Genomic DNA, 23,558 nt, shown 5'->3' with positions numbered 1-23,558 from the left:
TCTCAGAACTTCACTACTACTACTACGACTACTACTACTACTATTGCTACTATTACAATACGACTATTACTACTACTAAATCATAGTAATAATAAGAATCCACCCTTCCATTATCCACTACCCTTCGGTCAGCAGGTGGGGTACACAATAATCATAAAATAACAATGATATATTATATTTATTTAGTGCATCAATAGACCCAAGAACACATAACAATAACTTGAGGAGTAATCAAATTTAGCTTCATGTCACTAAATATATTGTTTGGTGAAAATATGGTGCATTGGGCTTTTTGTTGGTAAAAAGAAGCCTTGAAAACTGCCGTATATTTGTTAGTCATCGTAGTTCATTGCTTCCAAACGTCGCAACTACCCTCTACATGTCGAGTCAATTGTGCAGCTAGTCGTTGAGATAAGAAATGTGCAGAATGCCTCACTGTCTTTTCTCATCCAAAGCATAAACGAGTTGCAATCGTTACTGGAAAGTTCTGTAACGACATGTATATAAGCAAATATGATCATCGTCGTCACACCACACACACAAAACGTGGGCTATTCAATGACAGATCAAATGCGAAATATAAATATAAAACCATACCGTATTAAATGTACGTTTGGACATTGAAGTAAGTGTGTAGGTTTTCTTTCCCTTCCATAGGAGACCATTATTTCCGACAATCATGAACGCATCGACAACTTCCGCGACCCTTTGGTTTACTTCCGGAAAGAGCGAAGCTATCGAGCGTTAGCTGAAATTTCGTCTTAACACTTGGACCTTTTTGATGATCCGCCATGGGGAAGTCTTTTGCCAACTTCATGTGTAAAAAGGATTTTCACCCTGCGTCGAAGTCTAATATCAAAAAGGTAAGTCAGAGTTTCGGAATGACGCTTTACTGTAAATTGTTCAGTTTGCTAGGTAACGTTTTCGCTTGGTTTGAGTAACAGCTTGTTTATTTGCAGTTAAAAATTGAAATGGATTGATTGAAGGTCCAATTAAATATATAGAATATGTGGGATTTACAGTGAACTTAAATCTCGTTTTTCCAATCGCTCTTAATCAAGACATATTTCACGTAAGAAAAATCTCACCGCACTCTTACCACAAAAACGGCACTAAAAGAAGCATGCTCTCGTCCCAATTTACTCACAAATTGACATATTCGCTTACTATGTCTACTTTGCAGTCTCATACATTTTCAACGAAAGCTCCAAAGTGTGATCGTCCTTTTCCTTGTGCAGGTATGGATAGCAGAGCAGAAACTTACTTTCGAGAAGAGAAAGCAGGAAGACCTGATGCAGGCCTACCTGAAGGAGCAAGACACCTACAACAACAGGTAAGCCCTAATGCAGTCATGGCAATGTCCTCACAAAATGACTTACTAACTCACTGTGGCATCTGGGCCTCTCCATTTAAGCACAAAGCTAACATACTTGATAGAACTGAAGAGCGACACGTTGAGCTTTTAAATGGTGATTTTTCTGACTAATTAACTGAAATGGGTTAGTATATCCGACGACCTCTCACAGCACAGTAGTTGCAAATCACGGCCCTAATAAATCTGACCATGGTTTGAATGTTTCATTGAGAAATAACAATCCGGTGGCTGTTGGACTTTTCATTCTGTGTTCCTCGCCTTTAGGGTGTTGATGGGGGATGATCGTGTTAAAAATGGCCTCAATTTCATGTATGAGGCTCCACCGGGAGCATCAAAAGGTAATTTTTAATCTTTATCTTTTGACTCCTTAAATTCTATTTGTGTGCTGAAGTAAAATATCAACACAACACTTTGTTTTTACTCTCATTTCTGGGTGCCCCTAAAATGTTACTGTTCTTACGCCACACCTGTGAAGTGGATGAATTATTTCAGCCAAGGAGAAGTGCTCACTCACAGAATCAAAACAATTTGTAAAGAGTATTTGAGAGAAATTTGTCTACATATAATTTGTTGCAGCTTTGAAATGCGTTCAAAAATGACTAATAATTATTTTGGGCTTTTTTTTTTTTATGTATGTCAATTAGTATGTTTGTTCAATGTGGTTACATTTATATTCCGTCCTAATACTTTTTTTTTTCTGCCCCATCATTTCTGTCCTTGTTGCAGAGGAGAAGGCAGAGGTAAAACGTTTTTTTTGCCACTTAATGGGTTTTCTTAGAATTTCTTTTTATTTATCATTTACATATCGATTCCACTGATTCGTATCCCATTTTTCTTTAAGGAAGGAGAAGAAGACTACAAATTTGAATGGCAGAAAGGAGCCCCCAGAGAAAAGTAAACTTTTTCTCCTTTTTTTTGTGCAACGGTACCGCTTTTAACCTTTTAACCAGAATTGTCATTATTTTTGCAGATATGCTAAAGATGACATGAATATCAGAGATCAGCCTTTTGGAATCCAGGTGAATTGTTGTCATTTGCCTGCTTACCAACAAATGTTTGAATTTGAACAATGTTCACCATTTCAGTCTGCACTGAAGACGTGAACAAGAAGAGGCCATTGGATTGTGTGAAATGGATCTCAAATTTTCTAGTTCCTTCAATCTTGTGCCATATGATGTTTTGGAAGACAAAAATGAATCGAATACATGGCAACCTGTGTTGACTTTCCAGGTGCGCAACGTCCGCTGCATTAAATGCCACAAGTGGGGCCACGTGAATACGGACAGAGAATGCCCTCTGTTTGGACTGTCAGGCATCAACGCGAGCTCTGTCGCTTCCGAGGAGTCAGCAGGTAGAATTTTACTCTTGCATTTGTTGTAGCATCAGTGCAGCGATAAATTAAGTGGTGGTGAAGTACAAACATGGGTTTATGCAAATCAAATAATTTACCAACATTTACTACAGTGTTGTTTTTAGTAGTCTAAAGCTGCACCGCATCACACACTGGAAAAAGGAATCTGTTGAATTATTCGAAAGCTTCTTGGAATAGTCCAGAGATCAGCACGTTCACAAGCTTCCACATTGTTTTGCTACACGATCTCATCCAAAAGACACTCAATGGTGCCATCTGCTGGCCAAAGACTTTTTTTTTTCTTCTCAAGGGTAGTAAGCAATGTTTATATTTTGGGTGCTAACCAACAAGAAGTCCTCATATTAGAAACTCTGCTACACCACTGCAAATTACCACCATTATAAATGTGTCGTTTGTATTTTTAGATTGACTGTTGTGTCTTCTTTTCGATTGGATGTTCATGTGGGGTTTTACCTCCCTTCTTTTAATTCAAGCTACAGAATATTAGTGTCAGAAAATGATATCCGCAGGCAGTGTGCGGCGCTCAGGTCAAACATAAAAGATTTGCAAGCCTGATGCCGCCACGTTTTCGCCTTGAGCAGATTCGTAGTCGTGCAATCAGCGAGTAATAATGCTTCACCCCGAGAGAATCTGGTCAACAGCTCCATTTTGCATCACTCTAATGGCCGTCGTCCCGCGGAAGGAGAAGGGGGGAAAAAAAGTAATTATTGTGTATTGTGATTCCACTTAACCGCTGCTTTGCCTGAGCGTGATATCGTATGATTTGCTCTGCCGGAATTGGAGTGACTTGATTTTATGTGAGGTCCCGTTAACAAAGCCGCCCCCGAAATTCCCACCGCGGAGACGCCGGCGGGCGAGATTTCCGTCGTCAGTGGCGCTCTGATGCTGTGATTTGCGCTAACAGGTCCCTCCATGCACCCCTCGGAGCTAATGGCTGAGATGCGTAACAGCGGCTTTGCCCTCAAGAAATGTGTCCTTGATCGGAGCGCTACCATTTGTGATACGGCACAGGTAATTGTCTCACACACTCAGTTTTGCACACACACACACACAGAGTACACGTTTGCCCATTGTACCCTTGAGAGAGGACTGGCTAACCTTTGTTAGCTTTTGCTAACAGAACACGTGTAAGGTTTTTGCGTTCTATGACTCAAGATTCACTGCAATGTATAGTTTGTGCCTTTAGACTGTACTTAAAGATTTTATTAATGCATTGCACATGGAAGTTGAATTTTCACATGAGGTTAAATAAAAAAAAAAATATATTAAACTGTTTGAAAACAGTCCTTTAAGATTAAATGTCAAGTATTGCACTGGACTCAAGTTAAATACAACTGAACTGTACTTGAAGATGTTTGGTTCTTCCTGTCAAAAATGTAACTTAGTGGATTTTAAAAAAGGTTTCGCAAGCTGTTTGCATATTGTACAGTTTATTTGTATTTAATTCAGTGATTCTTTCACGTACCACTAGAGGGAGCCCACGGATCGCTGGCAGTGTTCATATCCCCCTTATGCTCATTACTGCAAGTTCCAATTATTTATTTATTTTTTGTCTCTCTCAACGTGTCTGATGTGTCAGATTTGTTTCATTTCAATGTCATCAGTACAATTCTGGACAACATTCTTTTCATGTTACAAGTCACATTTGTTTTTGAAATGTGAACGACTTCATAAAAAGTTGGAGTCAAACAAAAGCATTCAAATTTCATCATAGCCTGCGGTATGAATGCAACGTTTGAGATTTACTGCTGCAAATGACAAATGTTGTATTTGGAATTTCTAAGTTATGGTCTTTGGAATGAAACAAATATGTTAGTTTCAGTCAAATATGTACGAGGACTGAACAATTAATTGATTGATGTAGTAGAATGCAATTTTCCAAATCGAAAGTGTGGGGTTTACTTCATTTCAGTCCTGTGGTAGGCTTTATTTTGATGTGTATGGTTATAGATTTATATTTCTGAGTCTAGATAGGTTCAGAGAGGGCAAGCCCTATTTCATTGTTTCATAAATCATGATTTGTGGGCATTGTTGTTGTTGTAAACTGCATTATGACTTACTGACTTCTGTTTCAGGGCACATTCAAGTTCCTCGTTAGTTAACGTTAACTGATGTAGATAAACCGTCTTTCACATTTATTCAAGATTTTTTTTTTCTCTTTATTTAAGTGTGAGCCTAACCTGTTAGACATTTAGGTTTCATAAATGCATTATTGTTCATTGTCATACATTTTTTTATTGCTTGTTTTTGCAAAAACAAAAATATGGAATGAGGACCTTGAAAAAAATGGCATATGAAGGGAAAAAATGCATTTGGATTATTTTTCAAACTAGTTCATCCTATAACTAACTATAAAGAGCAATTTAAGACATATTGTATTAATTAATGAAACTGGTAATTTTGTGGTGGGGCTCCTACATTTTTCCAGAGCCCTGAGTGTGTTTATATCTGTTGCCCAATTTTTATTTGTTTTTTTTTTGTTTGTTTCTTCAAGGAGTATGTTGCGAGTGACCAAGAAGGCGATCCAGAAGTGGAATTTTTGAAATCTTTAACAACCAAGCAAAAACAGAAGCTCCTCAGGTAAAAAAAAAAAAAAAAAAAAGGCTATTTTATATAGCATGTTTTTTCTTTCTTTTTTCAAAACACTCTTGCGTAAATTGACGGTAAAGTCGCATATGCATAACATTTACGACCTTTGCCAGATTTCAAACAAAAATCTAAAACCCGATTGCTATGATGCGGTGCAGTTCTTCACCGCGGCAAACTACAACTGCAATTATGAGCATGTCATTTCAACAAACGCCCTTCTCACCGTCTTGATCAAAAACGGCAATTTCTGGCTCCGAATGTGAAGGTGGCCCTCATTTTGTGCTTGGGTGTGCCGTCAACACGTGTGACTCATCGACAGGAAACTCGACCGTCTGGAGAAACGGAAATCCAAGAAAAAGAGCAGCAAAAAAGAGAAGAAGAAAAGGAGCAAACGGAAGCACAAGAAAAAGCAGGAGAGCAGCGACAGCTCAAGCAGCAGCGACAGCGACAACTCGTCCAGCAGCTCCAGCGACTCCGACGGCAACTTCAAGAGCCCAAAGAAGAACAAGAAGAAAAAGAAGGCGTCCTGCCGCGGGCGCAGCGCCGACAGACCAGATCAGAGCCGCCGAAAAGCTTCGGCCAGCCCGCACGCCGGAGAACATCGACAAATACGGACGCAGAGAAGGAGAAGTCCCGAGGAGGAGAGGAGGAAGAAAAAGGAGATGGCGGAGGGAGGTCGAGAACGAAAACGAGAGCGGAGCCGAAGTGGCGAGCGCCATCACAGACAAGACGCTGAGAGGAAGAGAAAGCAAAGGGCAGCGGGTGAGAGGAGTAGAAGCAGAGACAGAAGCAGAAGTCGCGACAGGAGCAGCAGAAAACACTGAGGGCGCCTTTACATCGCTCCACTCCGATTTCGCTGAAGAGGCATGCAGTTTCCCTTCCCACCAGTAGAGGGAGGCAGTGGACAAAATATCTTCACCTCTGTATCTTGCGCAATTGAATGGACTCAGAATAATGTAGTAGACATGTATGGTCTTTTTTTTTTTTTAGCTAGTTAAACAATAATCCGTTATGTATAGAGGCATCTTTTGAGGCCTATATTAAAATAAATCCAACAAACGATTTGTTTTAGTTTACCTGTAATCGTGTTCCATGTATTCAATAAATTCCGTTCATTGTGAAGAAGCTGCTGCAATATTCTCCTTATTAAATAATTCATGTTTGAACTTATTTCAGAATTCACTCCTTGTTTTTTGTTGTGTTCATGTGCAACAATTTTATCCACAAATACAAATTCCCCCCCGAGGGGTTGAGAAATGTATAGAATTGAAATGAAATATTTAAGCCGTGAGAGAAGAAAGACTAGCGCAAGGCCGTCTTTAATCCATTAAACATTATGCATTTTAACGAAATCCAAATGCCGTGTTTGATTTTATTTGGCTTTCTTTTCAACCCTCGCAGAGGCGCAACAAATGTGTCGCAATCCAATTTAATTGACGCTACCGATTGCGATATATCTGTAAAACATTTGCTAATAATTGCTATGTATTTAGGTTAAATGGCTCCCAAGTATTTTTGTTCGAATCTGGTTTTTATTTTTACTTGTATTTGTCCCCTGAATTTTGATGACCCATGTCTTTCCGTTCGCGGTTTTGAATTAACACCGCCGACCCCCCCAAAAGAGGAAAATCATGTGAATGAGTCGTTTTGAGCAGCCGGACTCCTTTTGAAAGATCACACACAAAAAAAAAAACCGAGAGCATCCTTCAGGCTTTTCATCTTAACATTTGACTGAGCCGAGCAAAAAGCTCGACATTTGCATCTGACTTCTCGCCCATCACGTTTTAAAATGTATTTATTGTTTTTTAACATCCCAATCTTTTTCAAATTATCCAAAACCAAATGTTTGAATTTGGACAATTTCCTAGAGAGCTTTGTCATCAAAGCCCTTGATAATGTGAAATGAACAAAAGATCGTTTTGATATTAATTACATCTGTGATCAAGACTAAATCCCCAATCTGAAATACAAGACACATGGGGCTGTGCATGTGTTCCAAGTCATAATTAATCGCATTTGCATTTGGCCATGAAATGCCCTTTTTTACGCCACATTAAGCAATGATTTATTCTACAGGAGAAAAATAGTCTGTGAATTTGACAATTAAAATAGGCCTGAATAAATAAATACCTCAAATGTTCCACCACACAGTCAAAAGCCTTTTCAATGTGTTTTAATTACTTTTAAAAATGAAAGTCTTATACGTGTGAAATTTTACAGGTAAACATTTAGATAGAGATTTTTTTTTGCGCAACAAAAAAATAATAAAAAATAAAAACGGAAATTTTGAAGAAAGCTGTGCACGTACATATAGAATATCCACACAGTGCATCGAAAAGTAAACTCCCTGACGTTCAGGATAGAAGCAACACGAATGAAAACAATCTGAAGAAGAACAATAAGAACAGGAAATGAGCACGTGTCCGTTCGTCATGTACAAGATGCAACTCACATTGTCCCAAGTTCAACAGGTTTCTCCTCACAATTAAATACTGCTGAAGTGTCTGGGGGGTGAGATCTTATTTCTGTTTTAAATATTCCCTTATTAAATAAGACCCGTGTGATGCAGTTCGGACGCGGGGGTCCTTTTTTTTCCCCCCATCAGGGCTCGTCGTGAGGGGGCTGGTCCTTAACCGTGATTCTGGGGTTAACCCCTTCCAAAATAAGGTCCGGGGACTCGGACCTAGGGGTCTCCAGGTTGCTGGTGTCGGTGTCGCTGTCGCTGCCCTTCTTGCCTCCGCCACCGGCCGTGTGCGTCTTGATGTGCTTGCTCAGGTGGTCGCTGCGCATGAAGCGCTTGTTGCACACCGGGCAGGCGAAGCGCTTCTCGCCGGTGTGGGTCCGCAGGTGTCTCTGCAGCTCGTCGGAGCGTGTGAAGCGCTTGCCGCAGAAGAGCCAGTTGCACACGAACGGCCTCTCGCCCGTGTGCCACCTCAGATGCGCCTTGAGGTGCGACGTCTTGCCGTAGACCTTGCCGCAGCCCGGGATGTGGCAGCTGTGCAGTCCCTTACGCCGAAGGCTGGCTCCGGCCGGCCCGAGCCGTTCGGCCTCCTGGCAGTTCGGGCAGTCGCACGTCGCCCGCCCGGAGTACCTCCGCGACGAGCGCGACGAGCCGCTTATCCCCGAGCCGCCCCCGGAGATCATGGCGTTGGCCGCCGCCGCCGCGGCGGAGGTGTCCGTGTAGGCGGGCAGCACCGTTTTGAAGCCGTCCTGGGCCAACAGGTGCTGGCCGGTGGTCAGCAGGTGCGACGCGCTGGGGCTGATTCCCGTCGAGCTGAAGGCCGAGTGCGTGAGCGACGAAAAATCCGCGTTGTAGCCGCTCAGCTGCGAGTGGATTGCCTGCGTGGTGCCAGAATGCAGCGAGCCCTGGAGGGGCCCGGCGGGGTTCTGCACGTCGAGCCACGAGCCCGGATTGGTATGCACGTCCCACCAGGACGACGCGCCGTTGGCCACGTCGCTGGAGATGCTGGAGTGGAAACCGGACTTGTACCACGACTCGTACGGGTGCGCCATGCCCACCCGCGGGTACAGGCTCTCCGCTGAGGTGTGCACCTTTGAGATGAAGGCCGACTGGCCGGACTCCTGGTTCGACACGCCGCCGCCGTTGGTGAATAAGCCGCCGTACTCGCTGGAGAAGGCCGCCGACGTGGGCGAGGTGGAGGCCAGGCAGAAGGCGCTGCTGCCGCCACCGCTCGTCGGCGGGAGTCCGGTGGGGGCGCGGCTGGTCGCCACCGCGAAGCCGGGCAGAGCCGTGCCCAAGTTGCAGCTTGACGTGGATCTCTTCCACGGGTGAAATCCCCCCTTGGAGAAGGCGCTGGATTCGGGCAAAGTAGTTAGAGGGCTTGTGTTTCCAATTTTGTTGCAGGTCGCGGCCAGCATCGCTAACGGTGTCGTTCCAAAACGAGGCTCTTCCTGGGGGAAACACAACAAAGTTCCACTTACACACCCCGTGTGGACGTGTATCGTAACATTTGCTTTCCCTACTGTTGGATAACTTCTTTTAAGTTGGATTCGCAAAAGTTGCCTCAAGTGTCACTTTGAAAACAACTCACCCCAAGAATGGAGGTAGCCATATCCAAGTTGTGTACCGGAGGTGGAAAAACGGGCGGCGACGTGGAACCTGCTCGGAACCGGAGTGATCCAGAGCCTCCGTGTTGTGGCTTGGCTCAACACGGGTTCTGTTGTGGCTCCAGTCTTCCGGCACTACTTTTAGTTGGAGCGAGCGTCTTGTTTTGAAGTGGGGCTCGCCGAGCGCACGCAGCCAATCGGGAAGCGAGTTAAGGCAACGCGGAAGCTGTCGACCAATCGGAAGAGCGAGCGCGCGTTGCGACGCGGCGGGCCGCGCCCACAAAGCAGCTGCTTCTCAGCCTCGGCTCAGGCTCACAGAATACTGAACCGCACTGGATTTGGCGTTTTTTTAATGCCGTCCATTTATTCTTTTGAATTCCTGCTCGAATGTCCAACATCTTGTTTGCTTCGTTTAGGGCCACCCATCCATTAGGTAAGTATTTTTTTAATTGGTTGCTTGTCCTTTTTTGTTTCGCATCTCCATCACACGTCATCAGGAAAATGTTGACAGCGGATGACTTCATCACAGAAGTCAATTATGTAGAAGGAAAAAAAAGTCGGATTTTATTTTTATTGTAACGTGCTTGAACAGAAACGAGGAGAGAACAAGGACGCGCAAGTAAGACGCCACTTTTGAGTAATTGTGAGTAAATATGCAAGCGGGATGAATGGAAGTGATGATTGATTTGCAGACAGGCAGGTATGCGTCATTTACGAGCAACCGCTTTCGTGCGTGCATAACACTGCCACGTGCTAACACGTGCATTATTTCTTATATATATAAAAAGTTTTGAACATAAGTGACGCCGCAGAAGGCATTAAAGCTTATTTACATTGGAAACCTTTCATATGAGACTTTATAAATCACAATTTCTTACAAGAATGATGTCATAATATAACCCCCCTCCGTGTGAATTAACCCCCCCCCTTCTTGAATGCTTAAGCAATTTTACAAAGAGAAAGCCCAACCGAAGCATATGGATTACTGTCTTCAAAACGATGGCGATTATGGCGCATGAATGGTACCAGTCAACAAAACGTAATTGTTCAAATAATCCTTATCAAGAAAAAACACGCACATTGCACGCCTGAATTTGGAACAAAAAAAAAAAAATAAATATATATATATATATATTTATATATTTTTATAAAGTGTAAGGAAATGAAATCTTTTTGCCATTACGGCAATGGCAGTTTAACAGAACGCTGCTAACGTGAACAAATGTCACTTTATTAAAATGTATTACGTTGTGTAAAATGCATTTCGGATGAGATTAACATATTTCCTTAATATTTAAAATTGGCAAATACATTTTTTGTTTTAATTATTTATTCTATATTTATATTATGTGATAATACATTCTTGACCCCGCAAGTCTTAAAATACGAACCACGCAAGGGCCTTTGTAACGGAAATAATGACAAAAACCCAAGACGTATATTTATTTAAAAAAAAAATATTCTTCATAAGGTTTATGAATTCATTTTACATATGCCCCCAAAAACGCACATTGCTTCAAACATGGCCTGTCAGGTTGTGTTCTAGCGTAGTGTAGGACTTGGCTGTGTGCTGGTGTGCTCTCCATTTGTGAGCTCTGCCGTGCGCCAATTAGGAGCCCATTACACGCCATTAGATTGATCAATGTACCTTAAACAAAGACGTGATTTATTTGGGCGAACGAAACGCTCTGCCTCCTTTGTGGTGAGTCTAAGTGGGGGTGCGTGCCTTCACCCCCCCCCCCTCCTTTCCCCACCGCAAAAAAAAAAAAAACTCCCCCAGCAGCCCGCACTTGCCTCATTCACATCCGCATTCTGACTGCCTCACTTTCTGTGTGTTCGACTACAAGACAAGCTGCAGCATTATTGGTCTCCTTTTTTATGTTGTTTCTGTGCAATTGTGCCCCTTTGTGGTTTAATTTGCGTCTCTCCAAGAGGGCGAGTTGATGTGAGGACATGCAATCTCTCACAAACAGAACCTATGTGACGTGTGCTGGTGGACATTTCAGGCAAATTATTGCAGCAATTATATGAGTAATTTGTCAGGACGTCCTTTACATTCAGAATAATTATACAGTCTTAACATTAATTATGTCTGCTCCGCTGTGGTTGCAACAAGTAAGAAGAAAGTGCGTGTGTGAAATTCACCAAAGTGGAATATTTAGATGGCAGGAGACGTTGCATGAACCGGCCACAATTTTAGGCACACCTGCACAGAGCTGTTTAGAATATTTTTCTGGCATTATTTAGCTGAAAAAAGGCAAACTATTAAAGACCCCTCTTCACGTGAGGGACAATAATGATCTCAAACAGTGTCCGACAAAAACAGGCGTTATTCTCTTGGTACTGGTGATTACAATTTGGGTTGAAATGACATGGTGCAGGTGTACCTAATGATGTGGTCTGTGAGTGGCGATGCAGCCCAGTTGCTATTAAAAAAAAAAAAAACTCTTCGAGTCAGCAAAATAGTACCACTGTTAAATTTGTGGCTATCAATGTCAACTTTAATTTGTCTTCTAATTTGAGAAGATGAAGCAAGCCATTTAAAAATGCAGTCCACTCTGCCGCTTGTGCAGACTCGAAAAGTGTGACTAACGGCTCCAGAGCAGCTATGTGGTGAAGAAAATAAATATCACGTGAGTGACTTTTGCTGACATCGTTTAATGTCTTCTCAGGGGAAATATGCCAAAAGTCCACCTCTGATTGGATGTTCCGGCACATCGCTGAAAATAGGAATTGTGGGGCTGGCCAATGTGTGGTAAGTGGAAAATTCTTTCCATTGATGACGATGCAGCCATGCTGCAGCCTTTGTTGATGTCATGCATGTTCATGTGTCGTATCTGCAAGTGCCTCGTACAAGCGATGAGACTGGAAATCACCTGACTGAAAGTTAAAGACGAGCATCAAATAGGCAATATTGCTAAAAAAAAAAAATGAATAAATGTGACGTGCCAGTTGTAGTTTAAACAAAACTAAATCAATTACAGCTATGTTACAAATCAAACCACGTAACATTTAAAAGTCTGCTAGCTTAATGCTAGCACACAATGCAAACTGTCTTAGACAGCCAAACTACTGCAGCTTACTGAGTCACTTAGTTGTGAAAGTCTTCTTATATTATGTCCAGTATGTCAGAATTATACTGCCCCCTTTTGGCCATCTCTGTCTTGTTGCTCAGAAATAACGTGATTGTTCCCGAAAAGGACACTTTATGGTCGACATGATGCTGCAAAGACGAGTCGCACACACACACACACACGCACACACACACACCTACAAAACTTTTGCACATGAGCCGTGCTGACAAAAAAAAAAATTGTGAAACATTACAGACATATTTATAATCACAGGTCAGATCCCACTTCCTTGTTGAGGCTCACAATTTGCATCACAGCTGGTCAGCTGTCAAGTTGTAACGCTCCAAAATACTTTGAAAATCTCATTAAAAAAAAAAAAAAAAAATTGGCAATGTCCAAACCACTGTTTACATTTTCAGGACGTCAACATTCTCCAAGGTGCTGACAAAGAGTCAGGCTGCTGCTAAAAATTTCCCCTTCTGCACCACTGACCTAAATGAAAGCAGAGTGGCCATTCCGGACCAGCGCTATGATTTCCTCTGTCAGCTCCACAAACCGGCCCGGTAAGATGTCTCGCCGTTCACCCCTCTCTCGCATTTGACATCCGCTCACGGTCGTCTTGCTCTCTCCACACCAAACTGCTGTTTTTGCGATCTTCTTGCTTCCTCTTGTGATGCATGATTGCCGCTCCGCTCAATTTGTTTTTAACTTTACTTGAAGAAACAAAGCATTTGAGTGTTAGTCAATCACATTCCAAGAGAGTCCGCTGAAGGACTGTATATACAAGAATATAAATTGATTCTCATATTGTGGTGAATCTTTATTCATCGCCATGTTTTGAAGAGAAACTGTGTCAATATTTTACTCCTATTTTTTTTTAATCTGCGCATATTTAGAAAAGCTCTAGAATATATAAACCAATACATTATTATTAGCGGCAACTATTATTATTATTTTTTTTTGACACTGTACCCTCTCACGCTGCCCACTTGCAGCCCGGGCCATGTGAAAGGTGATTCTTAGTATATGCCGCGGGCCGCTGAAAAATGAATGGTGGGCCGCCAATGGCCCCCAGGCTGTAATTTGGACACCACTGTTTTAGGAAGTGTTTTTTTTTTTCTACTGAGGTATGATGCTATGAAACATAATCACGACCTCAATAAAGTTCAGTTGTATTTAACTTTAAAGTTCTATACGTTGCATTTGATAACTAAGATCTTTTTTTTACATATTAGTGCGATTTTTTTATTTGACTTTTATACATAATACATTGAATTGAATTATTATTCAAGTATTTTTTTCCCTTCATATGCCTCTACACCCAGGGTGAATTTTCATACTACGCTTAATATTCCGGAGGCGTATAATTGAATCAAATATATATTTGAGATGGTCCTTGAGACAGGATCAAGAACAAGTTTAGTATAGGGTGATGAATTTGAATGTATAATTTTGTAACGTTTTTCCCAATGTCAACGTTTCTTGCTAAAAATCAGTCCCGCGGGCCGAGGCCTGGGAAATGCCTTCCTGTCCTCAACGCCCGCGATCACCTCTTCCGCATGACACGTGAGTCAAAAAAAGGCTGAGCTTGGATTGGCTTTGTCGCATTCCTCGTGAGCAGCGCCACATGGTGTAACAGCGCTCGGCGAACATTACGACACAGCTCAAAGGCTTGTGAAAGACTTGCAGCCTTTTCAAGGCGCACGCCTCAGTTGTGCACAACTTCTGGCTCGCAGGCCATTTGCTGCGTTAGGTGCAGAGATCAACATAAAAGTCGCAATTCATTAAGTGGCAGCCAAAGCGCACATTTCCTCTGAAAAGGCGCCCTCAAAGAGAGTGACAGAAGTACAGAGGGTTCTTGTCTGTGTTAAGTTTCAGAAGCTATGCGGCATGGTTTGAATTACGCTAGCATCGCATGCCTGATTGATCTGGCGCTGTATACGCGCCATCAGCATTCATGTGTGCTTTTGGAAGCTTTCAAAGTTATCGAGAGACATTTTGCAAGAGCGAAAAAGCTCCTTTTTCTCTCGCCATATTTGTCGGAGTGTTCTTTTCCGATCCTTTTTTTTAACCGAGGAGGTTGAATTGTAGGACGTGTACGTCTGCCAAGGCCACACACGCTCGCACTTTAAATGTAACCAACAACTCGTGTTCCTCTTCAACTTAACAGCGAGGTCGTTTTTTTTTTTCTTTTTAAGGGTAATGGAGCAATTATGACCATGAACTGGGACATATTTGAGGAAGGGATGGCGGAGACTTTCAGAAACTCTTCCAGCTTCAGTTCTTTAGCCCATCCAAATCCATTTGTAAATGCTACTTATAAATTTGCCTATGCTGTTTACACAGGTATTAGAATCAGAATCAGAATCAGAATCAGAATCAGAATCAGAATCATAATGCGCTTTTTTGTCAGCTTACTCAGTAGACAAAGAGAATGGAGAGCTCCCCTCTTCAGTGCAATATAACAAGGAATTTAATTAAACACATCAATTAAATTCACTAAAGATTGACTAATTAAATACAAATAGATATGAAATTCAATAAATAAATCACAAATGTCACAGTTCAGCATGGAGATGGCTCTCGGGAAGAAACTGTTTCTCAGTTTTGTAGCGCCTGCCGGAGGGCAACAGGTCGAATAGGTGTGAGCTCGGGTGAGTATGTTCCTCGATGATCTTGCGCGCGCTGCCGAGGCACCGGTTGGTGGAGAGGGCGGCCCATAATCCTGACCGTCCTCTGGAGTCTCACTCGGTCTGCCTCGGTGCAGCTGCCGTACCAGGTGGAGAGTGGCAGTTTTGTTTTGCTTTTTGTACAAAAGGCCCCATGAATGCTGTTTGTGTCAATGGCATGAAAAAGATGCTCATCAAACCGGTGGGAGTGGCTTCAACTCTCTCAACAGAAACGAGACGGATCAACTAGGATTCCCTTTTTTTGTCTTCTTCAAACACCACGCATTGAAAAGAGTTGAATCATTCAAAGGTCGTTTACCGTGTTTTTCCCACGCAGTCGCATTGTCTTTGAGGCAAAATGTCCATTAACGATTGCGGTTTAAAAGAATTTGCGAACCTCAAAATCGGATCAAAATCACATATTTGTTGGAAAAAAAATTCAAGTCAAGTGAAATTATTTATATATCCCAAAATCACCAGAAAGTCTCAAAGGGCTTCACATGCCCACCGTTCACAAATATTAACGACATCTTCTAACGTTAACCCGACACGAGGGCAAGGAAAAACTAAAAAAAAAAAAATGTGCGTGATTGCGACTTCAGACAGTACTTGGCTTCCTCCTCAAATGGATTCTAAAATCTTGTGACAACTACTTGAATGGAATGTTTCATCAACGACCGCGATGATGTCATGTCAATCGAACACCACTGCTGACACTCCCCTCGGTGTTAACAGAACTGGCAACATGCCACGGCATTGTGTCGATTTGTACGCGACGCATGCAAGTTTCCCCGAGATACTGATGATGAACATGAGCAGGTGCACAGATGGAGGAAAATGTCCCAAAATGTCACTGCTGATCATGCCTGAGGTAGCGGCGTGTGACACTTTTAACAATAAATCATTGATTGCCCCTCCCTTGACATTTATTGGATTATTGCCCTCGACGTAATTGTTAGGCTGTCACTCGGCATTATTTGCACTTTTCTGGTCCGTCCCGCACGACTGAGAACTTTGTTGTGCAATCGCTCGCTGTACTTTTTACCAGGGATGTTTAATACTTTTTTATTTTTTTTTTTTAGACCTATGCCAGTACAATTATTGCCTCCTTTAGTATGCTCCGATACCAAGTACCGATACCTCTTGTACTTTTGAGACATAAAAGTGACAAAAGAGCTGGCAATTGTTCTGTCGTCTTTGAAATTGAATCGACCAAACCCTCGTTTGTGCTCGTCTGAGTACGTAAGCAAGCTGCTCATTTTCTTTCCTATGCGTCTTTTAGGACTTTAATTGTCACTCCAGGAAATGCACCTCTTTATCAGTTAACGAAGAACGGGAAAGGCTTTTTTTTTTTTTGTTCCGGCTTGTGTGTTTCCGCAGAACACAAAGCGAAGCATGCTTGGATGAGTTTGGTGAGTGAGCCCAACCAGACCAAAACCCCATCAAGCACCTTTGCAAGGAACCAGGACACAGATTTTCACACGACACTAAAATCGGGTTGAATGTCTTCCCCTATGAGTGGAAGTCAAGAAAAATCTCAAGATTTTTTTTTTTTTTTTTTTTAATAATTAATTGCACTATCAGCAAACGAGAGCTCCCACATGGAGTCGCGTGTTTTAGAGTGTCCCTGCCATTACCTCAGCAGTTAACGTTGCCCGAAACAAGACACACGTGTTCTACCTCGTGTGTTCCCAGCAATGGCGACACCGCCAACTCACCTGGCCATCTTCCCACTCGTTTGTTTTCCATCAATTAGTCGTTTGAATGCTAACATGGTGCGTCACCTTGACAGAAGAGCAATTGCTTTGAAGACTCATCCGTGATTTTGTGTCACGCATCGTGACGCCTCGGGGCTTTCAAACCTCATTCCAGGCTTCGGGCTTACTGGTAACTTTTTATTTCTGGTTCTGGTGCAGCATTTCCCGTGCTAGTCCGATCAGTTATATCATATTTGTTAGTGTATAATAAGGGAAAAATATAGAAGCTTTACAAAAAGATTGCAGTTTTCTGCTAAAAATGTAAAAAGTTAAAAAAAAAGAAAATTTCAACACAAGCGTCTCGGTGGGCCTGGCGAGGGGGGGGGGCAGGTCTGGGTTTGAGCTTGATCAATCGAAGGACACAATCCGGTCTGTTTGCTTTAATGTTCCTTACACGTCGTTAGCGTCTTGACGAGGTTAACAGCGAACTTGACGGTTGGAATTCCCTGCCAAGAGTTTTCTGTGACTGACGGCAGTAATGGCATCCCTCCAGGAATTAGACCTTGCTCACATCATCTTCATGTGCCCAAGCCAATGTAGTGCTTGTCGTTGTCGCCGCCCACATTTTTGTGTGTGTGAGCGTGTGTGTGTGTATGTTTCTATAGTTCTAGATCTCTATAAAGTTGTAAAAAAAAAACTCAAGACATCACCAAGATCGTTGTGTATGCCACAAGACTGCAGTTCAGCAAGCGCAAACTTTTTTTTGGGGCTTCTATATTCGTCAATGGCAGCGAATGAGTTTTAAGCGCAACATGAACGCTGTGCTTTACTGTTAAAATCAACCCCCCAAAAAAGGTCAGTTTGATCATGATTAAATGAAAATGCATTTCCTGAAAAGTGAAATTAAAACTCTGCATCAAAAAAGTTGAAAGGCAAGTACTTTTGAAAAAGTGAATGCACTTAAAAAGTTAAATACAACGGAACTGTACTTCGAGGTGTGCTATATGTGAAAATTAAAAAATGTACGATACTGAATTACAAAAGAAGTTAAACCAGGTCGTATAAAATAGCTGCAAGCGTCATTCTGGCTGTAGTTTTAAATAGTGGACGTTTAATTCGGTGATTCTTTTGCATCCTACTTGCGCTGCTACTCCTCACTAAAGGCAAACATGGTTTTTTTTAAACCCTTTATTTGGATTAAAAATCTGTCCGTAAAATAAACTGCGCTGCGGCATGCCCGTTTTGTTTTTAATTCATATGAGTCATTGTTTTAAGCACTCCTGGCGAATAATCGTTTTGCGGTGGTGGGATCATCCTCCTTTTGTGCGCTTTGTGTTGAAGGTTCTGTCACAGCATTTAAAGGAGCGTTTTGCTCCGGCGAGAATGAAGTGTTTTTTGTCAGCTTCCACTCGTGGGGCATGATTAGAGCAAAATGCCTTCCCATCTTGAGTGGAGATCGCCACGGCTACAAATAAAATCTTCGGTGATTGAAGGTCGCAATATTTTGAATTCTAATGGGCCTGCAAGATGAATTGCCTGAAATAGACTAGCGACTCTTCCTGCTTCCTCCTCCTACTCAACCCAACCTCACGTCTTGTCCCCTACCAACCCCACCCCCCCACCCTTCTGTCCAATATGAAAAGAACCACTGGGAATGGCAAGGCCCGATGATCATAGAATTATTGGATGGTGATTCTAAACCTCTCAAAGAGGAGTTGCTATGGAGATCTCGTTCCAAACTGTGAAATGATTCTGCTTTGAAAGGCCGGAGGGTCTGAAAGGCGAACACATTGTTCAGGTGGCGGTTGGTTAGGAAATTGCTGCTGCCTGTGCAATCAGCGGCACTATGGCACTGAAGGACCTGAAAAGGTTTGTTCTCTGATGCGGGACAACACTTGTGTGCATGCGAGGCTTGCTCCCCGGTCCAGGCACTTTCGTGCTCTGCGCTTGAGCAACACAAATGGACTGTCAATGGTCCAGCTAAAGATGAGGGGATGAATCTATTTTTTTTTCTTTAGTTTCGGTCAACATCAATAAATCTGACCTGGTCTCCTCTACATCAATTCAGAGTGCTCAATCAACCTACCACGCGCGTTTTGGGAATGTGGGAGGAAAGCCACGCAGGCATGAAGAGAACATGCAAAGTCCACACAGGAAGGCCGGAGGCAGAATCGTCTCTGAACGGTGAGGCCATCGTACTAACTAGTCGCCCATCGTGCCGCCATAAATGTTGTAAAATGTTTGTATGATAATGCAAATAGCCGTACCCTCTCAAAAAAATAAAATAAAATAAAATAAAAAACCTCCTGAGAAAAAACACCAGGAGAATGATATTGTATTTTCAAAAAAATGATCAACGCTAATTTTTAAAAATATTTGACAAAAATATCTAAACATCGGGCAAAAATTGTCAACATATATTTGAAGAGGAAAACACATTTGACAAAAAAAAAAATACACAAAACCAGACCACAATTTGGGGATCTCGAAATCAACACTTGAACACAAATCCCCTTTGAGGCCGCTCATTGTTTAAACGCTCAACTCTTCGTTGGCTTTGTTCTGCGCCTGTTTTGTTTCATGGCCCTTGTTTACAATGCCCTTCCTGCTATACGAGCCTTCCTGCTATACGAGCTTTGACCGCTTGGGGGAAGCATGGTGCACGAATGCTGGTTACACACCTGTAGTACTTCACTTAAATAAACAGAAGAAGAAAGTCATGACAAAAGCAGCCAAGAAGAAGATATCGGAAGCTGAAGAAATGTTTGGCTGGCCATTGAGAGGAAATAAAGGCTCTGTGGATGGATGAAAGAAAAAAAAAGAATGCTAAGTACTCCTTTTATGGAAGGCGTAGGTTTACTGTGGACACGGTGAAAAAATACAAGTAAAAAGACCAGGAGTTAGCAGGTAAGCAAAGCTGTCTGGTAAATGGTCCAAGTGAGGAGATTTATTTAAGAACATATGTGAAGAAAATGTATGCAAATTGGTACAACTAGCTGAATTCTGATTGGATAAAAACTCACCTAATACTATATATATATATATGTATATATATATATATTTCTTGATTATGTTAGGCCATCAGAAAAGGTCGTGACCGGCCAACCAAAAAAAAACAAAAAACAAATAGACTTAGAACTACTATGAAATGTGCTATTCATTTGCGAATAATCGTGAGTGAACTATGGAAATTAATCACACAAAAATTGTAATCAATGTAAGACCTAAAAAATACACTACCTAAATATTAGATGGAAAAAAAACTTGGAAAAATACAAAAAATATATTAAAAGTTTCTGGTGTGCAGTCTGGTCCATGGTCACCATGGCAATGACGACAACAACATTAAGAATAAACAAGTGTATCATGCACATTGATTTCGATGTTATTTAAAGGCGCAAAATTGTAAGGGTTTACTGTTTTTTTTTGTTTTTTTTTTTACTTTAAAGATTGAATCAGACTGATTTGCAGGCATCATTTTTGCCAAGCTGCCTTTAAGCTAGCAATGTTTTTACGGTAATTGCTACGTTAGTACGCAAAGGAAGGACTTGTGAAGATGTCATCATATAGCTGTCAAGATTCATGAATCCTGTAAAAACATATTTGTGAATAGCCCTCATGTTCATCTGTAGTGTTTCAATACCGGTAAGACACGCATCATGTGCTTCCCCCTCAACACACCCATAAAATAGCTTTTACTGCTCTGAATGCCAGCAGAATTGCGGCGCTGACTTGACTTTGCGTGAACATTTTTAAAGGCAGCGAGAGGAATGCGAGTTCTTCAGATGTGCTCTTGCCCGCCTTGCATGTGAAAACACGCGCAGGAAGTTGAAGGCGAATGAATACTGTAATTTAACAGAATTATGTTGACCACGTATCCTCCCAGGTAGCGACATCACAGGGCGCTCGCTCAATCAGTATCAGTATTGATCTCTGACTTGACACAGATTGCAGTCTTGTCTGACGACGTCATTTAGGAGTGATGATAGCTAAAGCTTCTCTTTGGGGGAAGGAGGGTGGCGCTCTTTGAAAAGCTCCAAACCGGTGGCGCTACCATGGTCTTTCCTAAAACCATTTAAGTGTCACATGATGTTGTAGTTCTTGTCGGGCACCCCCATCTTGGAGTGCTCCTGTAAATCCTAAAATTGGAGTTCTTTGTCATGCCCCAATCAGGCCATTCAAAGACACTCCTTCTATTTTTTTTTCTACCTGGAAACGAGCAAAAGTTAACAGTGTAAAGTCAATATCGCCATTAGATGCCTCCGAGGTTTTCCATTGAACTTCAGATTTGTTGTATTAAGTCAGGGGTGGGCAAACCTTTTGATTGACGGGCCACAATGGGTTCTAAAATTTGACCGACGGCCCTCGGACCAGGAGCAGATGGATGGAGTGTTTTGGTAGCGTCACCTCATCGGAGAAAAAAAACATTTTAAATTAAAGTGAACAAAAGCATTACAAGAATATATATAAAAAAAAACACAATAATTAGAAAATAAAACATTAGCAAGGATTATTCTTTTTTTTTTTTTTTTTTCAAGTTCGGCGGGCCGGATTAAAACGTTTACCGGGCCACATGTGGCCCCCGGGCCGTAGTTTGCCCACACCTGTATTAAGTCGATGTTAGGCTCATAGAAATGCATTTTGGGGCACGTATTATTGTAAAGAACATTTTTCACTTCTCCTTTAATCTCTCAAGTTGCATAAAAATTGCAAACAGCAACCTATTTAAGCCTGCTGACAAAGTGGAAGATGACGGGATGGACTTTTTTAGGCAAAAACCTTCACTCTTGCATCATAATTAAGTTGGCAAGCTGACTCTGAGCTGTTTAACACATCTACTTTGAATTACTGACAATTTTGAATTGCATTATGACAGAGTGGACATGTTAATCTCTCAACTACACACGTAATATGATGAAAATTCCAAAACAAAAGTGTACATTTTTCATTGTACTTGTGTGTGTACAAATGTTTGGCTACATATAACAAAACCTCGTTGTGACAACGTCCCCTGAAGCTGGTGGCTTTTTTATTTATTTATTTTTTATTTTTTTTTGGGCCAGGGGAGTTTAGCTTGTATCGTTGCCTGACGGCGACCTTACAAGAGTCGAGGACCAATTGTAACATGTGCCCCCTCCGACTTTCCCTTTTTTTTTCCCTCTCTCTTTCTTCTTCCCATGCATTTGTTTCCCCCGCCTTTAAGCCGTGAATTGGGCGGCTGTAACGTTGAAGTGAATGTTAAATTAGGCAGAATTAATTGAAGGGAATTATGGCGGAATATGTGGTGGCCAAAGGAGAATGTCAGCTGATGACACAACCGTGAGTGATCAGCTGCTCCAACACTTCAAAAGGCTTCTGCTTCTTGCTTTAAAAAAAAAAAATGTTTTTTATATTTCCAGGACTTGCAACAATTCATTCACCCTGATTAAAATCAACGATGAAGAATTTATTACTAATTCGAACACTCTTAAAACCTGATGTGGCAAAATTGCTTGGAAGAATTTGCGTGGTATGCAAACTGTACATTGCGATTGCTCCTCCTGCATGTGTATTCTTGCAGCAAACAGTCTTGATTACGTTGCAGTTTATTTCCCCAAGTTGGTACAAACACAATGGCAAATTTTCATTGCAATCACTGCTAAACAGGGAGCTGGTAAATTGGAGCAGCAAAACAATAATTCCACTGATTAGCCCCTTTCTGTGGAGCCTAAGTGAACTGTTTATACTCTGGAGTACCTCTGCAAGAGGAGACGAACCAAAACAGGCTGATTAGACAAAGTAATTGAGTAAGTTCATTTCAGCATGAGGACGTCACCACAGCTTTTTGTTGACAGAGCCGAGTGTTAAGTCATACGTTGATCAGCAACGCTGGTTTGCAACAACCTCGTTTTGTGCAAAGTGCGAAAAAAAAAGCAAATTAGTCGAGCAGAAGAACGAGCTGACGTGCATTCAAAAGATGGATAATTTTCTTGGGGGGGTTCCATGGATGTCATGCAAGAACTCCCTTTTTTGTGTGTTGACGCTAATTGCTCATGTTGGCTTGCAAACGTGCTTGTGGTTTGTGGCAAAGTATTGGCGCTTTGTAACTTGAGGAACAAGTACAGATTTGTGTTTAATCAAAGACTGGGAAAAGTAAAAATAACGAGTGAAAAAAATGTTGCAGACTAAAATGTACCTCAGGACAAAAGTGAAAATAATTTGATGGGCAGTTACTGTATACTGTTTGGCGCTCGGGATGAGAACAGGAAAAAAATAATCACAGGACAAGCTGTTCTGTATCTCTGCTAATGTTGTCAACAAAAAATGCAAAATTAGCTAATGAGCTGAAAAAAAAAAGATTTTTTGTGGTTTTTAGTCTGGCAGAAAAGTCAAAGCATCTTCCTTGTAGATGACATCAAACTATTTTCTTCAGGAAGGCCCTGGATGGGGAATATCTTCCTTCTCGGAATCTGTTACGTAATCATCGTTAATGGTTTCTGCTTGACGGTTCTCCATGTCTCCGCACTCCCTGTTCTTTCCGACTCATGTGACCGCAAGATCTTAATCGATGTAAATCTCAACAGCAGTTGACGTCGTTATGAGCCCTTTTTGAGCGGTACAAACTGCAGATTGCTTTTCAAATAAAACGTCTGGTAATTATATTCTTCAGCAAAGTTTCGATAACCTCAAAAGATTCCGTATAGTGTCTGAGAACTCTGTAATACTCGACTGTGG

At 41.8% G+C, this 23,558-nt stretch overlaps 3 protein-coding genes across 4 annotated transcripts in view; 2 read left to right on the top strand and 1 right to left on the bottom strand.

The window, feature by feature from the left end:
- Positions 1-673: 673 nt before the first annotated feature.
- Positions 674-6,506, top strand: cirsr (corepressor of RBPJ and splicing regulator). Its single transcript, XM_088314854.1, has 10 exons — positions 674-863; positions 1,239-1,333; positions 1,640-1,713; positions 2,102-2,115; positions 2,217-2,269; positions 2,346-2,394; positions 2,606-2,726; positions 3,652-3,758; positions 5,242-5,327; positions 5,656-6,506. The coding sequence occupies exons 1-10, from the start codon at positions 792-794 to the stop codon at positions 6,158-6,160; spliced, it is 1,176 nt and encodes a 391-aa protein (XP_088170980.1). The 5' UTR covers positions 674-791; the 3' UTR covers positions 6,161-6,506.
- Positions 6,507-7,385: 879 nt separating this feature from the next.
- On the bottom strand, positions 7,386-9,530 carry sp9 (sp9 transcription factor). Its single transcript, XM_088315191.1, has 2 exons — positions 9,389-9,530; positions 7,386-9,248 (listed from the first exon to the last, which is right to left on the bottom strand). Exons 1-2 carry the CDS (start codon positions 9,407-9,409, stop codon positions 7,938-7,940), a joined length of 1,332 nt encoding a protein of 443 aa, XP_088171317.1. The 5' UTR covers positions 9,410-9,530; the 3' UTR covers positions 7,386-7,937.
- A 174-nt stretch (positions 9,531-9,704) lies between these two features.
- The window catches only part of LOC148323786 (obg-like ATPase 1), a 44,394-nt gene continuing 30,540 nt past the window's right edge, over positions 9,705-23,558 (top strand). For both annotated transcript variants that reach the window (XR_015846484.1, XR_015846483.1), the window contains exons 1-3: positions 9,705-9,837; positions 12,077-12,159; positions 12,898-13,041. The gene's annotated coding sequence lies outside the window, so the exon portion shown is untranslated. The remainder of the gene's footprint in view (positions 9,838-12,076; positions 12,160-12,897; positions 13,042-23,558) is intronic.

The sequence above is a fragment of the Idiotropiscis lumnitzeri genome, chromosome 14, assembly GCF_059441095.1.
Source record: "Idiotropiscis lumnitzeri isolate Australia: NSW breed Sydney's pygmy pipehorse chromosome 14, RoL_Ilum_1.0, whole genome shotgun sequence".
NCBI classification, from domain to species: domain Eukaryota; kingdom Metazoa; phylum Chordata; class Actinopteri; order Syngnathiformes; family Syngnathidae; genus Idiotropiscis; species Idiotropiscis lumnitzeri.
This window is presented reverse-complemented; position numbering and strand designations above follow the sequence as displayed.